At 53.6% G+C, this 14,899-nt stretch overlaps 1 protein-coding gene across 15 annotated transcripts; it reads right to left on the bottom strand.

Moving 5' to 3' along the window:
* Positions 1-805: 805 nt before the first annotated feature.
* On the bottom strand, positions 806-13,229 carry Eddm13 (epididymal protein 13). 15 transcript variants are annotated; one of them, XM_048329312.1, is made up of 16 exons: positions 13,045-13,229; positions 12,856-12,870; positions 11,762-11,767; positions 10,561-10,569; positions 9,833-9,841; positions 9,345-9,371; positions 7,723-7,776; positions 7,460-7,477; positions 6,524-6,529; positions 5,643-5,651; positions 4,362-4,370; positions 4,127-4,153; positions 3,687-3,713; positions 1,905-2,152; positions 1,442-1,479; positions 806-929 (listed from the first exon to the last, which is right to left on the bottom strand). In XM_048329312.1, the coding sequence occupies exons 1-16, from the start codon at positions 13,130-13,132 to the stop codon at positions 905-907; spliced, it is 615 nt and encodes a 204-aa protein (XP_048185269.1). In that variant the 5' UTR covers positions 13,133-13,229; the 3' UTR covers positions 806-904. The 15 variants fall into 15 exon arrangements, with proteins under 15 accessions (XP_048185269.1, XP_048185274.1, XP_048185270.1 ...); XM_048329317.1 differs by having other exon boundaries at positions 1,905-2,134; XM_048329313.1 differs by having other exon boundaries at positions 3,687-3,710.
* Between the last annotated feature and the right edge of the window lie 1,670 nt (positions 13,230-14,899).

Genomic DNA, 14,899 nt, shown 5'->3' with positions numbered 1-14,899 from the left:
CTTGGCCCATGAGCTCCCCCACCCCCACCCCCAGGCATGCACACTTCAGTTCAGTGAGGGCTCAGGCCTGTGTGTTCTGTGGAATCCAGACCGGGGAGTCTGGTGTGCAGGTCCCATGGTATTCCTGGAGTTGATGCTGGGTATGAAGGAAGGAAGAACCACAGAGTCTGTGTCTGTTAAAGAGTTGTCGCTGCTTTTACACCTTCATTTGTTTAAAATAATAATGTCGGGCACTGATGGCTTACATCTGTAAGCCCAGCTACTCCAAGGCTGAGATCAGAAGATGCTGGTTCAAAGCCAGCCCAGGCAGAAAAGCCTGTAAGATTCTTATCTCCAATGAACCAACAAAAAGCTGGAAGTGGAGCTGTGGCTTAAGTGGTGGACCACTCACTTGAGTGGAAAAGCTCAGTGACAGTGCCCAGGTTCTGAGTTCAAGCCCTAGGACCAGCACAAGAAAAGGAGGGGGGGTGGACAGGACTGGAGAGCTGAGACAACCCACTCCAAGGCAGCTATGTCTCTACCTTTATGGCCTCAGTGCTGGCCCTGAACATCTATCTAGATTGGAGAATAGAGACAGACCTGGCTTACCTCTGTGGCTTCCCACCTTTGAGGCAGCGGCATTCCAGAGCCTGACAGCACTGTGCCAGGACTAGATGGCATCAGATCCTTGGCAGCCCTCCCTGCTGAATGGAAGGACCCGGCACTCAGCCATTTGTGGAGCACATATTTAATGTCAGCAGTAGAGCAGGGTGGAGACAGCCGGGGGTGGGGGAAGTGGTGGGGGAGGAGGACAGATTGTGGGGGGGACCGGTGCCACCCGTCGTCGTCCTCCACGCTGACCACTCAGGGCCATAGCTTTCTGGGGAGGGGGAGGAAGACTTGGCACTTGAGAAGGCTGGACTCCTTAGAAAGCACAGCAGGGGTCATGTCTGAGGGAGGAGAGAAGGGAGAGAAATGTGTGTGCATTTCTGCACATCATTCTCCAACTCCTTGCCCAACCCCTGGGGGGCCCACTTTCACCCCCACCTATTGTCCCACACATTTGTAGAACCACCCCCCCACCCCAGTCTCAGTGTCCAGTTGAAAAGATGTGATGCCTCAGTTTCCCCTCCCAGCCACCAGAGAAAGCTACTCTGCACCCTCCACTGGGTGCTCTGGGCACAGGGGTCCTGCGGGGCTGGAGCCCTGAGGTGGGCCAGGCTTGCTGGTTAATTGGAGACAAGAGACTCTTGGACTTTCCTTCCCCAGCTGGCTTTGAAGCATAACCCTCAGGTCTCATCCTCCTAAGTAGCCAGGATTGCAGGCCTGAGCCACTAGCGCCAGGCAATTCTTGCATGGCAGGAAGCAGCTTGAAATTAAGGGTGATAAACTTGCAGTAGTGCCAGTGGAGCCTCCCACCCCGCGCACAGGCAGGGAGACTGGTCCTTCCGCCTCGCCATACCTGAAGTCCAGGTCTAGGTTACAGTAGTGGCAGTAGCACTTGGGAGGATAAGAGAAGGACACAGTGAGCTCCCCCCCACACCCCCCCCTTCCTTTCTGCCCTTGTCCCCGTCTCCTTCCTCCTTCCCCCTGCCCTCCTCCTTGCTGTGGAATCCTGAATCTGTCTTGTCCAGCTCCACCTATCCCCGACCCCATCTTCTGCCCCACCTTCCAGTCTTCTGTCCACATAAGTGACTTCTGTGACACCTGTGCATGTGTACACATGCATGCATATGTGTGGTGTGTGTCTGTGCCGGTCCTGGGACTTGAACTCGGGGTCTGGGTGCTGTCCCTGAGCTTTTTCACTCAAGGCTAGCGCTCGATCACTTTGAACCACACCTACACGTCTAGCTTTTTTAGTGGTTAATTGAGGGTAACCCTCCGCTCTGCCCAGCATCCATGGCACCCTGACTTCGAGGCCTTACCCAGTCCCCTCTGTTGTAGGACACGAAGATAAAGGTGACCATCATGTAGGCACACTTCAGGAAGTTCCACCCAGACCGCCTCGGGCTGGGTCTCATGGGCGGGATCTTCACTGGGTTCATCGGATTCACTGGGTTCACTAGATTGATTGGGTTCACTGGGCTCACTGGATTCATTGGGTTCACTGGATTCACTGGGTTCACTGGATTCATTGGGTTCACTGGATTCACTGGGTTCACTGGGTTCACTGGGGACAAGCGAAGGTGTGAGAGGCCATCCTCATCCTCACCCCCCTGGAACCCAACCCTTCTGCCCTATGCCCACCTCTGGCAGCCCCAGACTTGGACAAGGGGTGACTTGTCTGGCATGAGCCTGGCCAGCACCTATTGCCGGACAAGTCACCCCTTGTCCACTCTCACCTCGGGTGACACCATCACCTTATTTTAAACACCGGGGTTGCCATGCTACTTTTTTATCACCCAGCCTTCTTTCCCTTGTCTATTGTACAAAGGTTCATACCCGGGAAAACGCGAAACTTGTGGGCAGACATACCAGTTTAAACATCAAGTCCCAAACCATCATGCTGCCAGTGTGAAGATAAACTCAGGAGAGATGAAGACACACTCTCCATAGGGAATTTAGGAAAACATGCCAGACCTTCCCCGCCTCCCTTGCTCCCTCCTAGCAGATACCTCCTGCTGTTTGGTAAGTTCAGAAACTTCCTCCAATGTAAACATCCATATCATTGGCATGGGTACAAGTCTGTTTGGGGCAGTACTGGAATTTGAATTCTGCCTTGTGTTGCCAGGTAGGTGATCAACCACTGAACCACACACCCGGCCTCGTGTGTGTGTGTATGTGTATGTGTGTGTGTGTGTGTGAGTTTTCAGGTATGGTCTCATGCTTTTACCCACTTTGGCCTCAACCCTAATCTCTGTCCTTCTGGTAGCTGGAATTACAGGTGTCAGAAGCTGAATTCTTTTATTTTTATTTTTTTGCCAGTCCTGGGGCTTGAACTCAGGGTCTGGGCACTGTTCCTGGCTTCTCTTTGCTCAAGGCTAGCACTCCACCTCTTGAGCCACAGCGCCACTTCTGGTTTTTTCTGTGTATGTGGTGCTGAGAAATCGAACCCAGGGCTTCGTGCATGCTAGGCAAGCACTCTACCACTAAGCCACATTCCCAGCCCAGAAGCTGAATTTTTAATTTCAGTTTTCTATTTCCTATCCTAGAGTTACTAATGTTTGTAATTTATTATTCCCTAGAGACACTCACTGATGTGTTCCCTCCCTCCTTGTGTTCTTCCCTCCTTCCCTACCTCCCTCATACCCTCTCTCCCTTCCTTGCAGGAATTTGAACTCAGGGCTTCATGTTTGCCAGGCACACACTCTACCACTGAGCCATGCACCGGCCCTGGGTGCCCATCTCTCCCAGATTGTCCCCATCACCTGAATCACATAGAGACTTGTTTGTCTGGTTTCCTCCCCACTGTCAGTCACAGACTCCACCGGAAGACAGGGTGTAGTAATCAGCATGAGCCTCTGGGATAGGCAGAGCTCCTGGCTCTCACTGTGTGTGTGTGTATGTGTGTGTGTGTGTGTGTGTGTGTGTGTGTGTACGTGCCCACGTGCATGTGCATGTGTAGTGGGGGTACCTCAACACTGGGGAGGATGGGAGGGTACACTGGGATTGTGGCATCTGGGGTGTGGACCCTGACACCCCGAGCCTCTTCCTGGGTGTATCCACTCCCTGTCCCCAGACTGGAAAAGGCCAGCACCAGCCCTCACCTTCCTTGCAGTCAATGCTTGTCTCTTCTAGGAAGGAAGAAGAGGAGGGAGGAGGGAGAGAGAGGGAGACAAACAAAAGACAAAATTCACCTATACAGTTGGAATGGATGCTTCTGGACTGCTGCTAGGGGAGGAGGCACTTGGCCCCTGGTGTCTCCTCATCAGGGCCCTAACACATGCTGTCCTGTCCCAAGTCCACACACCTCTGGGCCCTGTGTCTCCCTCAAGGCTTTGCTGACAGATGCCCCCCTTCCTGGCTCCTGTCCCCTACGCCCCACGTCTCTGCCCCTCTCCCCATTTGGCCTGCTTGTGTCCCTGCTCCATCCTGATACCAGACTGAGGCTGGTGGCCAGTGAAGTGTTCCCCCTGGGCTCTGATGACCCCCCCCCCCAGAAAGGCCCTGTGCCCCTGCCCATCTGCACAGGAGAAAACACACGTACTGTTTACCACCTGGAGGGTCAGCAAACCTGTGGAGAAGAGCACAGAGGCAGTCACGCACCATACGGCCTTGCCCCGCAGTGCCCGACCTGCAGCCCAGCCCTGTTCCCATCCCGTCCTATCCAGTCCAGTCCCCGCATAACGCTGGCTGGCCACACCTCCCTTCACACCCAGAGTTTCTGGAGAGGCTGGGGGCAGGGAGGGTAGCGCCCCTGGACCCGCAACCTGCAAACTCACCTAGAATCTCTGTGGTTTTTCCAGAAGGAAGGTGGCCCAGGCCAGGTCAGAGAGAGGAGGCCACAGCATGGAGGCCAGCCAGGACGTGAGAGGGGTGGTAAGAGAGGGGTATTGCTAAGCACAGACCCCAGGCGAGGGGCCTGAGCCTCAGACTTCATGGTGGAGCCCAAGGCCTGCAGGATCAAGGCTGGCCCTGGGCCCTATGGGCTCATCACGTGATGCTGGCACTTTGCCTGGCTCACATGGGGCAGTGGTTACATCCCCACCTTCATTGGCTTTCTGGAGTGTGTGTGTGTGTGTGTGTGTGTGTGTGTGTGTGTGTGTGTGTGTTAGTCCAGGGGCTTGAACTCCAGGCCTAGGCACTGTCTCAGCTTTTTTATTCAAAGCTGGTGCTCTACCACTTGAGCCACAGCTCCACTTCTGTCTTTTTCTGTGATTTATTGGACATAAGAGTTGCACAGGCCTTTCCTACTCAGGCTGGCTTTGAACTGTGATCCTCTAAGCCTCCTGAGGATGACAGGGGTGAGCCACTGGCTCACCTGGCTTTAAATAAAGTTTTATTGGAAGCAGACACTCCAGGCTGCAGGAGACCAGGTGGCTACCACTGAGAGCCTCTGGCCCCCAGGGCCTGTGCCTGCCATGCTGGCTCTCTGCCTTTTATAGAAAAAGACATGATTGCAGCCCACCTTGTATCACTGGACATTCAGGCAGAAGATGGAGTCTCCGCCAGGCAGGCCAAGGAGGGGGCCATGTGTTTGAGTAGTTGACTTGGGCTGAGTTAGTGAACATGACGAGCAGATCTTGACCCCTAGCATGACTGGAACCTGGGCTCTGCATGAGGACCAGGCTTCTCAGGACAAGGTGAGGAGCCAGCAGCCCCTTCCCCTCCCAACTAAACAAGGCAGGGTTCGCAGCGCCTGCATGTGCCCAGGGCCACTGCCCTGCACCCTTGCGACTGGTTAAAGCTGTCATTTTTATATTTTGTATAGCATGCCACAATTTTTTAATCCCAGCTACTCAGGAAGCTGAGATCAGAGATTCAAGGTTCAAAGCCAGCCCAGGCAGCAAAATCTCTAACGAATCACCAAAAATCCAGAAGTGGAGTTGTGGCTCAAGTGGTAAAACACCAGCCTTGAGTGAAAAAGCTAAAGAACAGCACCCAAGGCCTGAGTTTGAGCCTGGGACCAGCGCATGCATATGCATGTTGCACACGCACACACACACACACACACACACACGCACACTCGGGAGAGAAACCAGAGGGAGCAAGGGTGAACTCACTTTTCAGTGCTGTGGAGACGGCAGGGCAGAGGCAAGAAGAGCAGAGAGAAGGGTGTTAATACCCCTCCCCTGCCCTGGCTCCCCAGGAGGAGTGTGGGGTGCTTCAGGTGGGGTGGACAGCAGGGCAGGAGGGCAGGAGGCACCAGTTCCCTGGACCTCTGACTCTCACAGGCACTGTCATGCCCTAGTCCAGATTCCCTTGGACTCAGTTTCCTTAGGACTGCCCTCCAGAGGCGAGGAGATAGCCGAGCCCCCTCCTGCACTGCTCCAGAATGGGGGGGCATGGCAGGAATGGGGGGCCTGTGGGCTGGGGATGCCCTCTCCTTCCTCTCCTCTGCCTCTCTCCCGACTTCTTTTTCCCTTAGCTTTTTCTTTTTCTCACTTTCTTATTTTTATTTTTTGATCAGTTGTGGGGCTTGAACTCTGGACCTGGGTGCTGTTCCTGAGCTCTTCAGCTCAAGGCTAGCGCTCTACCGCTTGAGCCACAGCGCCACTTCTGGTTTTCTGGTGGTTAATTGCAGATAAGAGTCTCATGGACTTTCCTGCCCGGGCTGCCTTTGAACCGCGATCCTCAGATCTCAGCCTCCTGAGTAGCTAGGATAACAGGCGTGAGCCACAGTACCCAGCACTTTTTCTGTCTTTTTGAGGCAGGGTCTCACTATGTAGCCCAGTCTGGCCTCAAATTCACAATCCCCCTGTATCCCAATAGGTGCCAGGGTGACAGGCACATACCACCACACCAGAGTCCCCCCTCTTCTTCCCTCCCTCCCTCCCTCCCTCCCTCCCTCCCTCCCTCCCTCCCTTCCTTCCTTCCTTCCTTCCTCTATCTGGAAACATCCACCATGTGGCCCCAGGAAAAGGAAAATAAACAAATAACTTACTTGTTGCTGAAGGAATCGAGGCAGCCATGGGGAAAGCATGGAGGAGTGGAGGAAGAGAATGGAGGCCCATTAGCTCCACTAGAGGTGGGGGGCGGGGGGAGCACTCGTGCTTCTTTCATATGGGTGTTTTCGAAACTGTTATTTTTGTTGGGGGGGGGGTGTTGCTGAGGCATGAACTCAGGGCCTGGCAATACTGGCTTTTCTACCAGTTGAGCCACAGGCTGCCTCCTGATTTCTTTGACTTTAAGCCTATTTGGGGCGGAGGGGTAGAGGGTGGGAGAAGGATAACCTCCAAACCTCTATCTTCTTGATCGCCACCTCCCTCCTGAGTTCTAAGCCATGCTGGCTCGTTGGCTTGCAGAGCCAGTCAGTGGCTGGAGGTATTTGTACATGAAAAATGGCCACCGCTTCAGGTCATGGCTGGTTTCCCCAGCGTTGGCAGAGACAGTGGGGACACCGTCAGTGACACCCCACCCCCTCAGGCAGTGGCGGGGTTCTGGCTGGTGCACCACAGACATTGGGCATCCTCCTTATTCTCCTGATACAGATGGCTGAATACCATGGCAGGAACCAACCTTCCCCAGAGTTGTTTCTGGAAACCTGGGATTTGAACTCAGAGCTATTATCTTACTACATAGTACTATGTACTATTATCTTATTACGTAGGCACTCTATCGCCAGAGCCACATCCCCAGCCCTTTTTGCTTACAGTTTATTTTTTCCTTTTTTTTTTTTAAAGACAGGATCTCATGTTTTTGTCCAAGGCTAACCTCAGACCATGATCCTCCTATTTCTGCCTCCCAAGTAGCTGGGATTACAAGAGTGCACTACCACACACCTAGCCCAGGATTTTTTTTTTTTTTAAACAGGAGCTTCAAGGCACAAAGGGATTTGTGAGAAATTTGGTTCAGAGACATTGGCCATTGCCATACTCACCTTCATCCTCTGTCCTGTCTGAAGGGAGAATGTAGACCACCAGGTACCAGCAGGATGCAGGGCAGAGAGAGAAAGAAAAGCACGCGTTCACAGTGGCGTCCTGACACAGGGGACAGATGTGGCTCCTGGGAACCGGAGCCTGTGGCACTCACTGCACTGGGACTTGGGTGTGGTTGGAGACTCCAGGTGGCTCAGGACAGGGGCAGGTACACCACATGCCTTCCCGGCCACAGAGGGAACCTCTCGGGGTGACAGGTGCTGACCTTGTGGGGGGACCAGGGGAAGTGGCAAGGAGGAAGTCATGTTTTGTCTGAGACCTGCAAGATGAGCAGGGGTTAGCCGGGTAAAGAAACATGGGTGAGATAATGAGCATTATCATGGCCAGATGATGGAATGTAAATTCGTTCCACCTCGTTCCAAATTTAATACAGTAATAGTTGGTTCAACTGGTGGGGATATGGCCTATTGGCAAGAGTGCTTGCCTTGTACACATGAGGCCCTGGGTTCAATTCCCCAGCACCACATATACAGAAAACGGCCAGAAGTGGCGCTGTGGCTCAAGTGGCAGAGTGCTAGCCTTGAGCAAGAAGAAGCCAGGGACAGTGCTCAGGCCCTGAGTCCAAGGCCTAGGACTAGCCAAAAATGAATGAATGAATAAATAAATAAATAAATAGTTGGTTCAACTACTTTGCTTTCAGGGACTTAACAGGTGTGTATTTGGAAAAAGAAGAAAAGCAATGATTATATAAGCATGTTCATTATCCCACTGTTCATCAAGGCATGAAAACAAACCCAAACCAAAGTGAAATAAAAAATACCAGGTGTGGGCTGGGAATGTGGCTTGGCGGTAGAGTGCTTGCCTAGCATGCATGAGACCTTGGGTCCAATTCCTCTGTACCACATAAACAAAAATAATAATAATGAAATTATTTTTCAAAAGTAATGAAGGGGGGAGGGGTGAATGAGGGAGGAGGTAACAAACAGTACAAGAAATGTATCCAATGCCTAATGTATGAAACTGTAACCTCTCTGTACATCAGTTTGACAATAAAAATGTTTTTTAAATGTAATGAAGGGTTGGGCAGGCAGATCTGTGCTAGAGAGCCATGGGCCTACCCCAGGGATAGTGTATTTCCTACTGTGTGTGTGTCTGTGTGAGCACTGTGTGTGCATACATACATATACACATGTATATAATACATGTTATCTACATGCATATGTGTGTATATTCTGCATACGTTATATTCAATATTTAATAGTAAGTTCTGTGTATGTATGTGCATCTATACACATGTGGATACGCAAGATGAGGACACACACACAGGTGTGAGTGTTTCTAGTGTATGTGTGTACATGCATATGTGTCAGTTCTGGGACTGGAACTCAGGGCCTGGGTGCTGTCCTTTAGCTTTTCTGTTGGTGCTCTACCACTTGAGCCACAGCTCTGCATCCAGCTTTGTGGTGGTGAGCTGGCGATAAAAAGCCTCATAGACTTTCCTGCCTGGACTGGTCTCAAACTGTGATCCTCAGATCTCAGCCTCCTGAGTAGCTAGGATTGCAGGCATGAGCACCAGCGCCCAGCTAAGGTTATGCTTCTCATCAGAAGAATTGGGGGCAGGAGGAAGTGGCGGATTCTGACTTCTATGTTCCTTTCCTGCCATGTTTTCTCACCTGCATTCACTACAGTGTGTGGGGGGGGGGAAATGGCAGAGTGCTGGCCCAGAGCTCTGGGACCCACCTCCATCCCCAGCACTGCACACATGGAAGAGTGGAAAGAAAGAAGGCCCAGCACAGGGTGGTCACATGGAAACTCACATGGGTGAATAAACACGAGCCCGCCCACTCACAAGTAGTCAGCGCAGGCTCAGGGGGCGCCCGCACTCACCTTCTGGGGTCAGTCTGTTCATCATCCCTGTGGGAGGAGAGGGCACACAGTGACAGGCACTCCGTCACTCCACCCCCCAGACCCCGCTCTTCTTGGGGGAGTGAGGTGATAAACTCACAGAGGTGCAGACAGCCTCAGTTGCTAGGCAACACAACACCAACCGACGGGACCACCACCCACATCTCACTGCACCCACTGGCCTGGTACAGGACTACCTTTCTGTTTGATTTGGTTTTGTTCTTTCTGAGTCAGTGTCTATCACACCGTGAAACCCAGGCTGGCAATGACTCAGCCTCCTCCCACCTGGGATTACAGGCGTGTGCCACCACACACACCCTGCTAGTCTGTGGCCGCCAGTCCCTATTCCCCCTGGAGTCTGAGTTTCTGTAGTGTTCACCTTCCAGATGCTTCTCTGGATTTCCATCGCTCAAGTAGGAGCCCAGACACCTGCGCCATGTCTCTGAGTGAGTCCTCAAAACCCCACTTACCCAGGATCCCTGGAGGAAAGCAGCCAGTGCAGGAGAGGCGGCAAGGCCCAAGGTTACAGACACAATGCGGAGCCCAGGGAGGTTGGGGAGAAGATGCCATAATTAGAAAAATAAAACCAAGGTTTGATGCTGGGGCGGGGGCCGGGCTGAGGCCCCAGAGGGCCGTGCTGTGTGGTTAGGGACAGAGGGGATGAGGCCCAACCCCATGAGGTGACCTAGACCCCTAGGGGCTGGGGCGAGCTTGCCTAGAATTACTTTGGAATTGAACTCAGGACCTGGGTGCTGTCCCTAAGATTTTTTGCTCAAGGCTAACACTCTACCACTTGAGCCACAGCTCTCCTTTCGGCTTTTTTTTTTGAGGGGGAGTAGGAGGGGATAATTAATTGGAGATAAGCACAGATTTTCCTGTCCCGTTTTCGCACCATGATCCTCCCATCTCAACCTCCTGAGTAGCTGGGATTACAGGTGTGAGCCCCGGTGCCTGGCTAGGCTGTTTCATTTCTTGGCTGTGCTCCCCTCACTTGTGAACTCGGCAAGGTGTGAACCTACTGTGTGTAAGTAATTATAGGGGAGGAAGGCCTGGATTTGGGGTGGAGAGGGGAGGTGCTCCAGTCCTCCATTTTTCTAGTTCTGGAGTGGAAGCTGGGCTGTGGGGAGCCAAGAGGGGAGCCTTGCACGCAGGTCAGAAGACGGAGGGGGTCAAGGGGAGGACAGGCCCTCCATCTTACCTCTCAGCACTGGTGTGTGGATGAACCAGGCGGCCCCGCAGGTTTTCAAACAAGAACAGAGAGAACAGGAAATGAGTTAAGTCATCCTGAGTTTTGGTTGAGCTCTGCTGCACCCCAAAGGTCCTGAGACAGATGGGGGTTAGGGGGGCCAGTGCCCCACCCCCCACCCTGAGGCTCTGGGCCCTGCTGGACTTGAATCATGTTTGTTCTGCAGCTGCCTGGGGGGCCCAAGATGAGGGTGGGGGTTGTCCCACAACTAATCCCCACCCCCCAGCCAGACCCCATCGTATTAACTCTCAGAAATAATAACAATAATAACAAACCCAACCTAATCTCCTGTGCAAATGCACTCAGTGCCCACCTCATCCTTGGTCCCACACAACTCAGCCCCTTGCAGGTGCCTTTCTTCTGACCTCTAGCTCTGTGTGTGTGTGAGAGAGAGAGTCCTGGGGCTTGAACTCAGGGCCTGGGTGCTGTCTCTGAGCTTTTCTACTCAAGGCTGGTGCTCTATCACTTGAACCACAGCCCCACTTCTGGCTTTTTGCTGGTTAGTTGGAGATAAGAATCTCAATGACTGAGCTGACTTCTAACTGTGATCCTCCAATTTCAGTCTGCTGAGTAGCTGGGATTACAGGCATGAGCCACCAGCACATGGCTTCTCTCTTTGTCTCTTTGTGTCTATCTCTCTATCTGTCTCTCTCTCTGTCTGTTTTTTTCTCTTTCTCCCTATCTCCCTCCCTATCTCCCTCTCTATTTCTATAACTCTCTCCCATCTATCTCAGTCTACCTCCCTATCCATCTCTCTGTCTCTGTCTCCCTCTCCTATCTATTTACCCATCTGTCTATCTCTGTCTCTTTCTCTCCCTATCTACCTCTCTCTGTTTCTGTCTCTGCTATTTCTCTCTGTCTCTGTCTCTCTGTTTGTCTGCCTCTCTCTGTGTATCTATCTCTCTGTCTCTCTGTGTCTTTCTTGCACACAGTTTCACTGGGTCACAGAAGACCATTAGCTTCCTGGAAGTCCCTCTGTTTGTCACCCCACCTGTAACCTGCAGCTCTGGGGCTGAAGCTGTGTTCTAGGTGTGTGTGTGTGTGTGTGTGTGGTCTCTGTGGGGAGGGGAGCAGGGGTCAGTGGCTTTACCCTCCCTCCCGCTAGGGGCGGGAGCCTCCACTTGTGCGGGGGTGGGGAGAGGCTGAGACTTACCTTTGACTGGAAGGAATGACAGAGTGGAAGGTGAAGCAGCGGTCCGTGTGTGAACATGGAGACAGAGATGCGGGAGACACAGAGGGCATGGGAGACAGAGCAGGGTTAGCACTGTGGCCCCCTGGCCCTCGCTCCTCCCTCTGTCACCCACAGCCCCCGGGGCCTGGCACGTCTGCCACCCTGTGAGGTTGTATATATAATTTGACAAGGGTCAACACAGTGCCAGCCCGGCCTGGTCAGAGCAGCGGAGGGGCTTCTCCGACTCCAGGCTCTCAGCAATCCTCTTCCATTTGCCCACACAGGCATGGCCGACAAGCAGGTACCACGGTACCCAGGCTTTGGTCACGATAGAGTCTCACACAAACTTTTTTTTTTTTTTCCAGAGCTGGCCTTAAGCCACAATAATCAAGTTAATAGAATTACAGACATGAGACGCTGAGCAAACCTCCTCTTGCAGAAATGTTTTAAAATTCAGTGGTTAATACTGAAAGTGGAGGAGGTGTGGCTCTAGTAGTGGTGTGCCAGCCTTGACGAGAAAAGCCTAACATGTCTCAATAATATTATTATCCTGAGGTTTGCACAGGGCCTCATGCTGGCTAAGTAGTCACTCTTCCACTTGAGCCATGCCAATAAGCCCTTTACTCTTCGGTTATTTTCCAGATCACGTCTCTCGAGCTTCTTCCCTCAGGCTGGACTAGATTGCCATTCTCCGACTTCTGTCTGTCACGTAGCTCGGATGACATGCCCAGACCACCACACCGGCTTTGTTCTTTGAGATGGGTTCTTGTTAACTTTTTTTGCCTAGGCTGGCCTCAAACCACAGTCCTCGGTCTCTGCCTCCCAGGCCGCTGGCCAGAGCCCCCCCCCCCCATCCTGCTTCTAGCTTCCCTCTTGGGGCCTCTGTCTTCAGCTGTGGGCTTTGCCATACCAGCAGCTAACTTCTCATTCCGCCTGACCCTGCCTGACCCCGGGGCAGAGCCAGAGTGCATGCCTAGATCTGAGGCCCTCCCCTAGCCCCTCCCGCACCTGGAATCCCCATGCTCCCCACATGGTAGGGTCGACCAGGGGTGGGGTGGGGGTCCCACAGTTCTTACGCTTCTCTTCAGATGCTTCTGGAAGCAAGAGTTCGGGTTCCAGCAGAGCAGTGGGGCAGAGAGTGGGGAGAGAGTGAAGATCAGACTCAGGTCACCCAGGGGCCGCAGGGTCACTGGGGTGGGGGCTGGCCAGTCTCACCGGGTCAGTGCCTGGACAGTCTCCACCCGCCCAGCCTCCACCATTCTCACCTTTCTTGGAGTTGCAGGTGCCAGCGAGGCCCAGGAAGAGCAGCAGCAGCAGCAGTGATCCCTCCAGAAGGGTCCGAGGCCGGCACATGGCGGAGGACTTGGCTTAGGCTCTGCCGGATGGGAGACAGGGCTCACTGGCCAGCCCAGCCTCCTGACCACAGCTCGCTGCCCACGCTTGCCCTGTGGCCATCACTGCCTACACTAGCCTCTGCCCACAATGGCCTCTGCCCCCAGGCACTGGCTCTTCCCCAGCATCTGACTGATCTCAAAGACAGGGCAGGAGACATGCCCTGCCATGCCCAGGGCTGGCTGGCCTCTGACCTGTGGCCTCACCCATGTGAGAAGCAGTAGCCAACGGATTCTGTTAGTACAGGCAACTCATTACAAACTGTTGGAGCTGAGCTCCGTGGCTCACATCTGTAATCCCAGCTACTCAGGAAGCTGAGATCTGAGGATCCCAATTGGAAGCCAGCCCAAGCAGCAAAGTCTCAGACATTCTTATCTCTAATTAACCACCAAAAAGCCAGAAGTGGTGCTGTGGCTCAAGGGGTAGAGCACCAGCCTTGAGCACAAAAGCTCAGGACAGTGCCCAGGCCCTGAGTTCAAACCCCAGGACCAGCACACAGCTGCCTACTTTTATCACCTCTACTTAGCAAAATGACACATTCACACACGTTCCAAGGATCAAGCCGGGGCTAGGCCGGGGCTGGGATGAGATAGGGCCATTGCTCGCCATTGTCACCCATCTGCACAGAAGCATGGGCTTGCTTGCCTCCACAACTTTAATCTCTCTGAGCCTTAGTTTCCTCAAATAGAGACTCAGGAAACTCACAGAAGTCACTGGGAGGGCGGGGGTGGGGGGCGGTGATAGACCTGGGCTGTTCCAGAGGAGGAGGAAGGAAGAGGACACAGGAGAAGAAAAGGTAGGGGAGGAAGAGGAAGTGGATGAGGAAGAGGGACGAGAAGGAGGAGGGGGGAATGAGGAGGAAGAGGGGAACAAGGAGAGGGACAAATAGAAGGAGGAGGAAGAAGGGGGAACAGGGAGAAAGACGGAGGAGGAGGATGGCAGGAGGAGGAGAATGGCGGGAGGAGGAGGAGGAGGACGGCGGAATGAGGAGGAGGAGACCACAGTGGTCTCTGTGCCCTCACCCCATCACCTGAGGCGTCCTCAGAGGTGCAGCCCCAGGCCAGTGGCGTCCACTTCATAGGAGCGTCTCGATATTTGGCTCACAGACAGAGCCAATCACCCAAAACTGCACCACTGGGTGCAGGTGAGGAGAAAGTTCTGGAAGTCTGCCTGGGGCTTGCAGTTGGCACTGCTACTGAGAAGACCAGACAGTTCTGGGAGGGGGAAGGTATGGATCAGCCTGGTGAGGGGGTGGGACATGTGCCTGCAGGCAGGACGCCCCAACCCAGCTGTCTTTGCTCTACCATCCCATCCCAGGCAGTGCCCAGGCCCTGGGGTGAGCATTTGGGGTTCATCTGGATGCCCCCCCAGTCCTGCCCATTGACCAGGCTCCCTGGTCCATCCACATCTTTGCATCCTTACCGAGAGCCTGCTTGTTCTCCCTCCAGTCTCCCCACAGTCCCTCACCCCTCTCCTCATCCAGAGCTACCAGGAGCCTGGGGTCTGAGGATCCCAGTTCAAAGCCAGTCAAGGCTGAACCCTGGTACCAGCACAACAAAGAACAAAACAAAGCACCCACAACCGGGTTTTTCTTGTCCTTATTTCTGAGGGACGCAGTGTCACCTGGTGTGTGGGGGTTGTGGTGGTATCACGTGGCATGGTGTCACAGAGGCTGGCCAGTCGTGCACAGGTATGAGGGAGCAGGGAATCTCAGGCATATGAATTTGG

Source organism: Perognathus longimembris, chromosome 20 (assembly GCF_023159225.1).
Source record: "Perognathus longimembris pacificus isolate PPM17 chromosome 20, ASM2315922v1, whole genome shotgun sequence".
NCBI lineage: Eukaryota > Metazoa > Chordata > Mammalia > Rodentia > Heteromyidae > Perognathus > Perognathus longimembris.
This window is presented reverse-complemented; position numbering and strand designations above follow the sequence as displayed.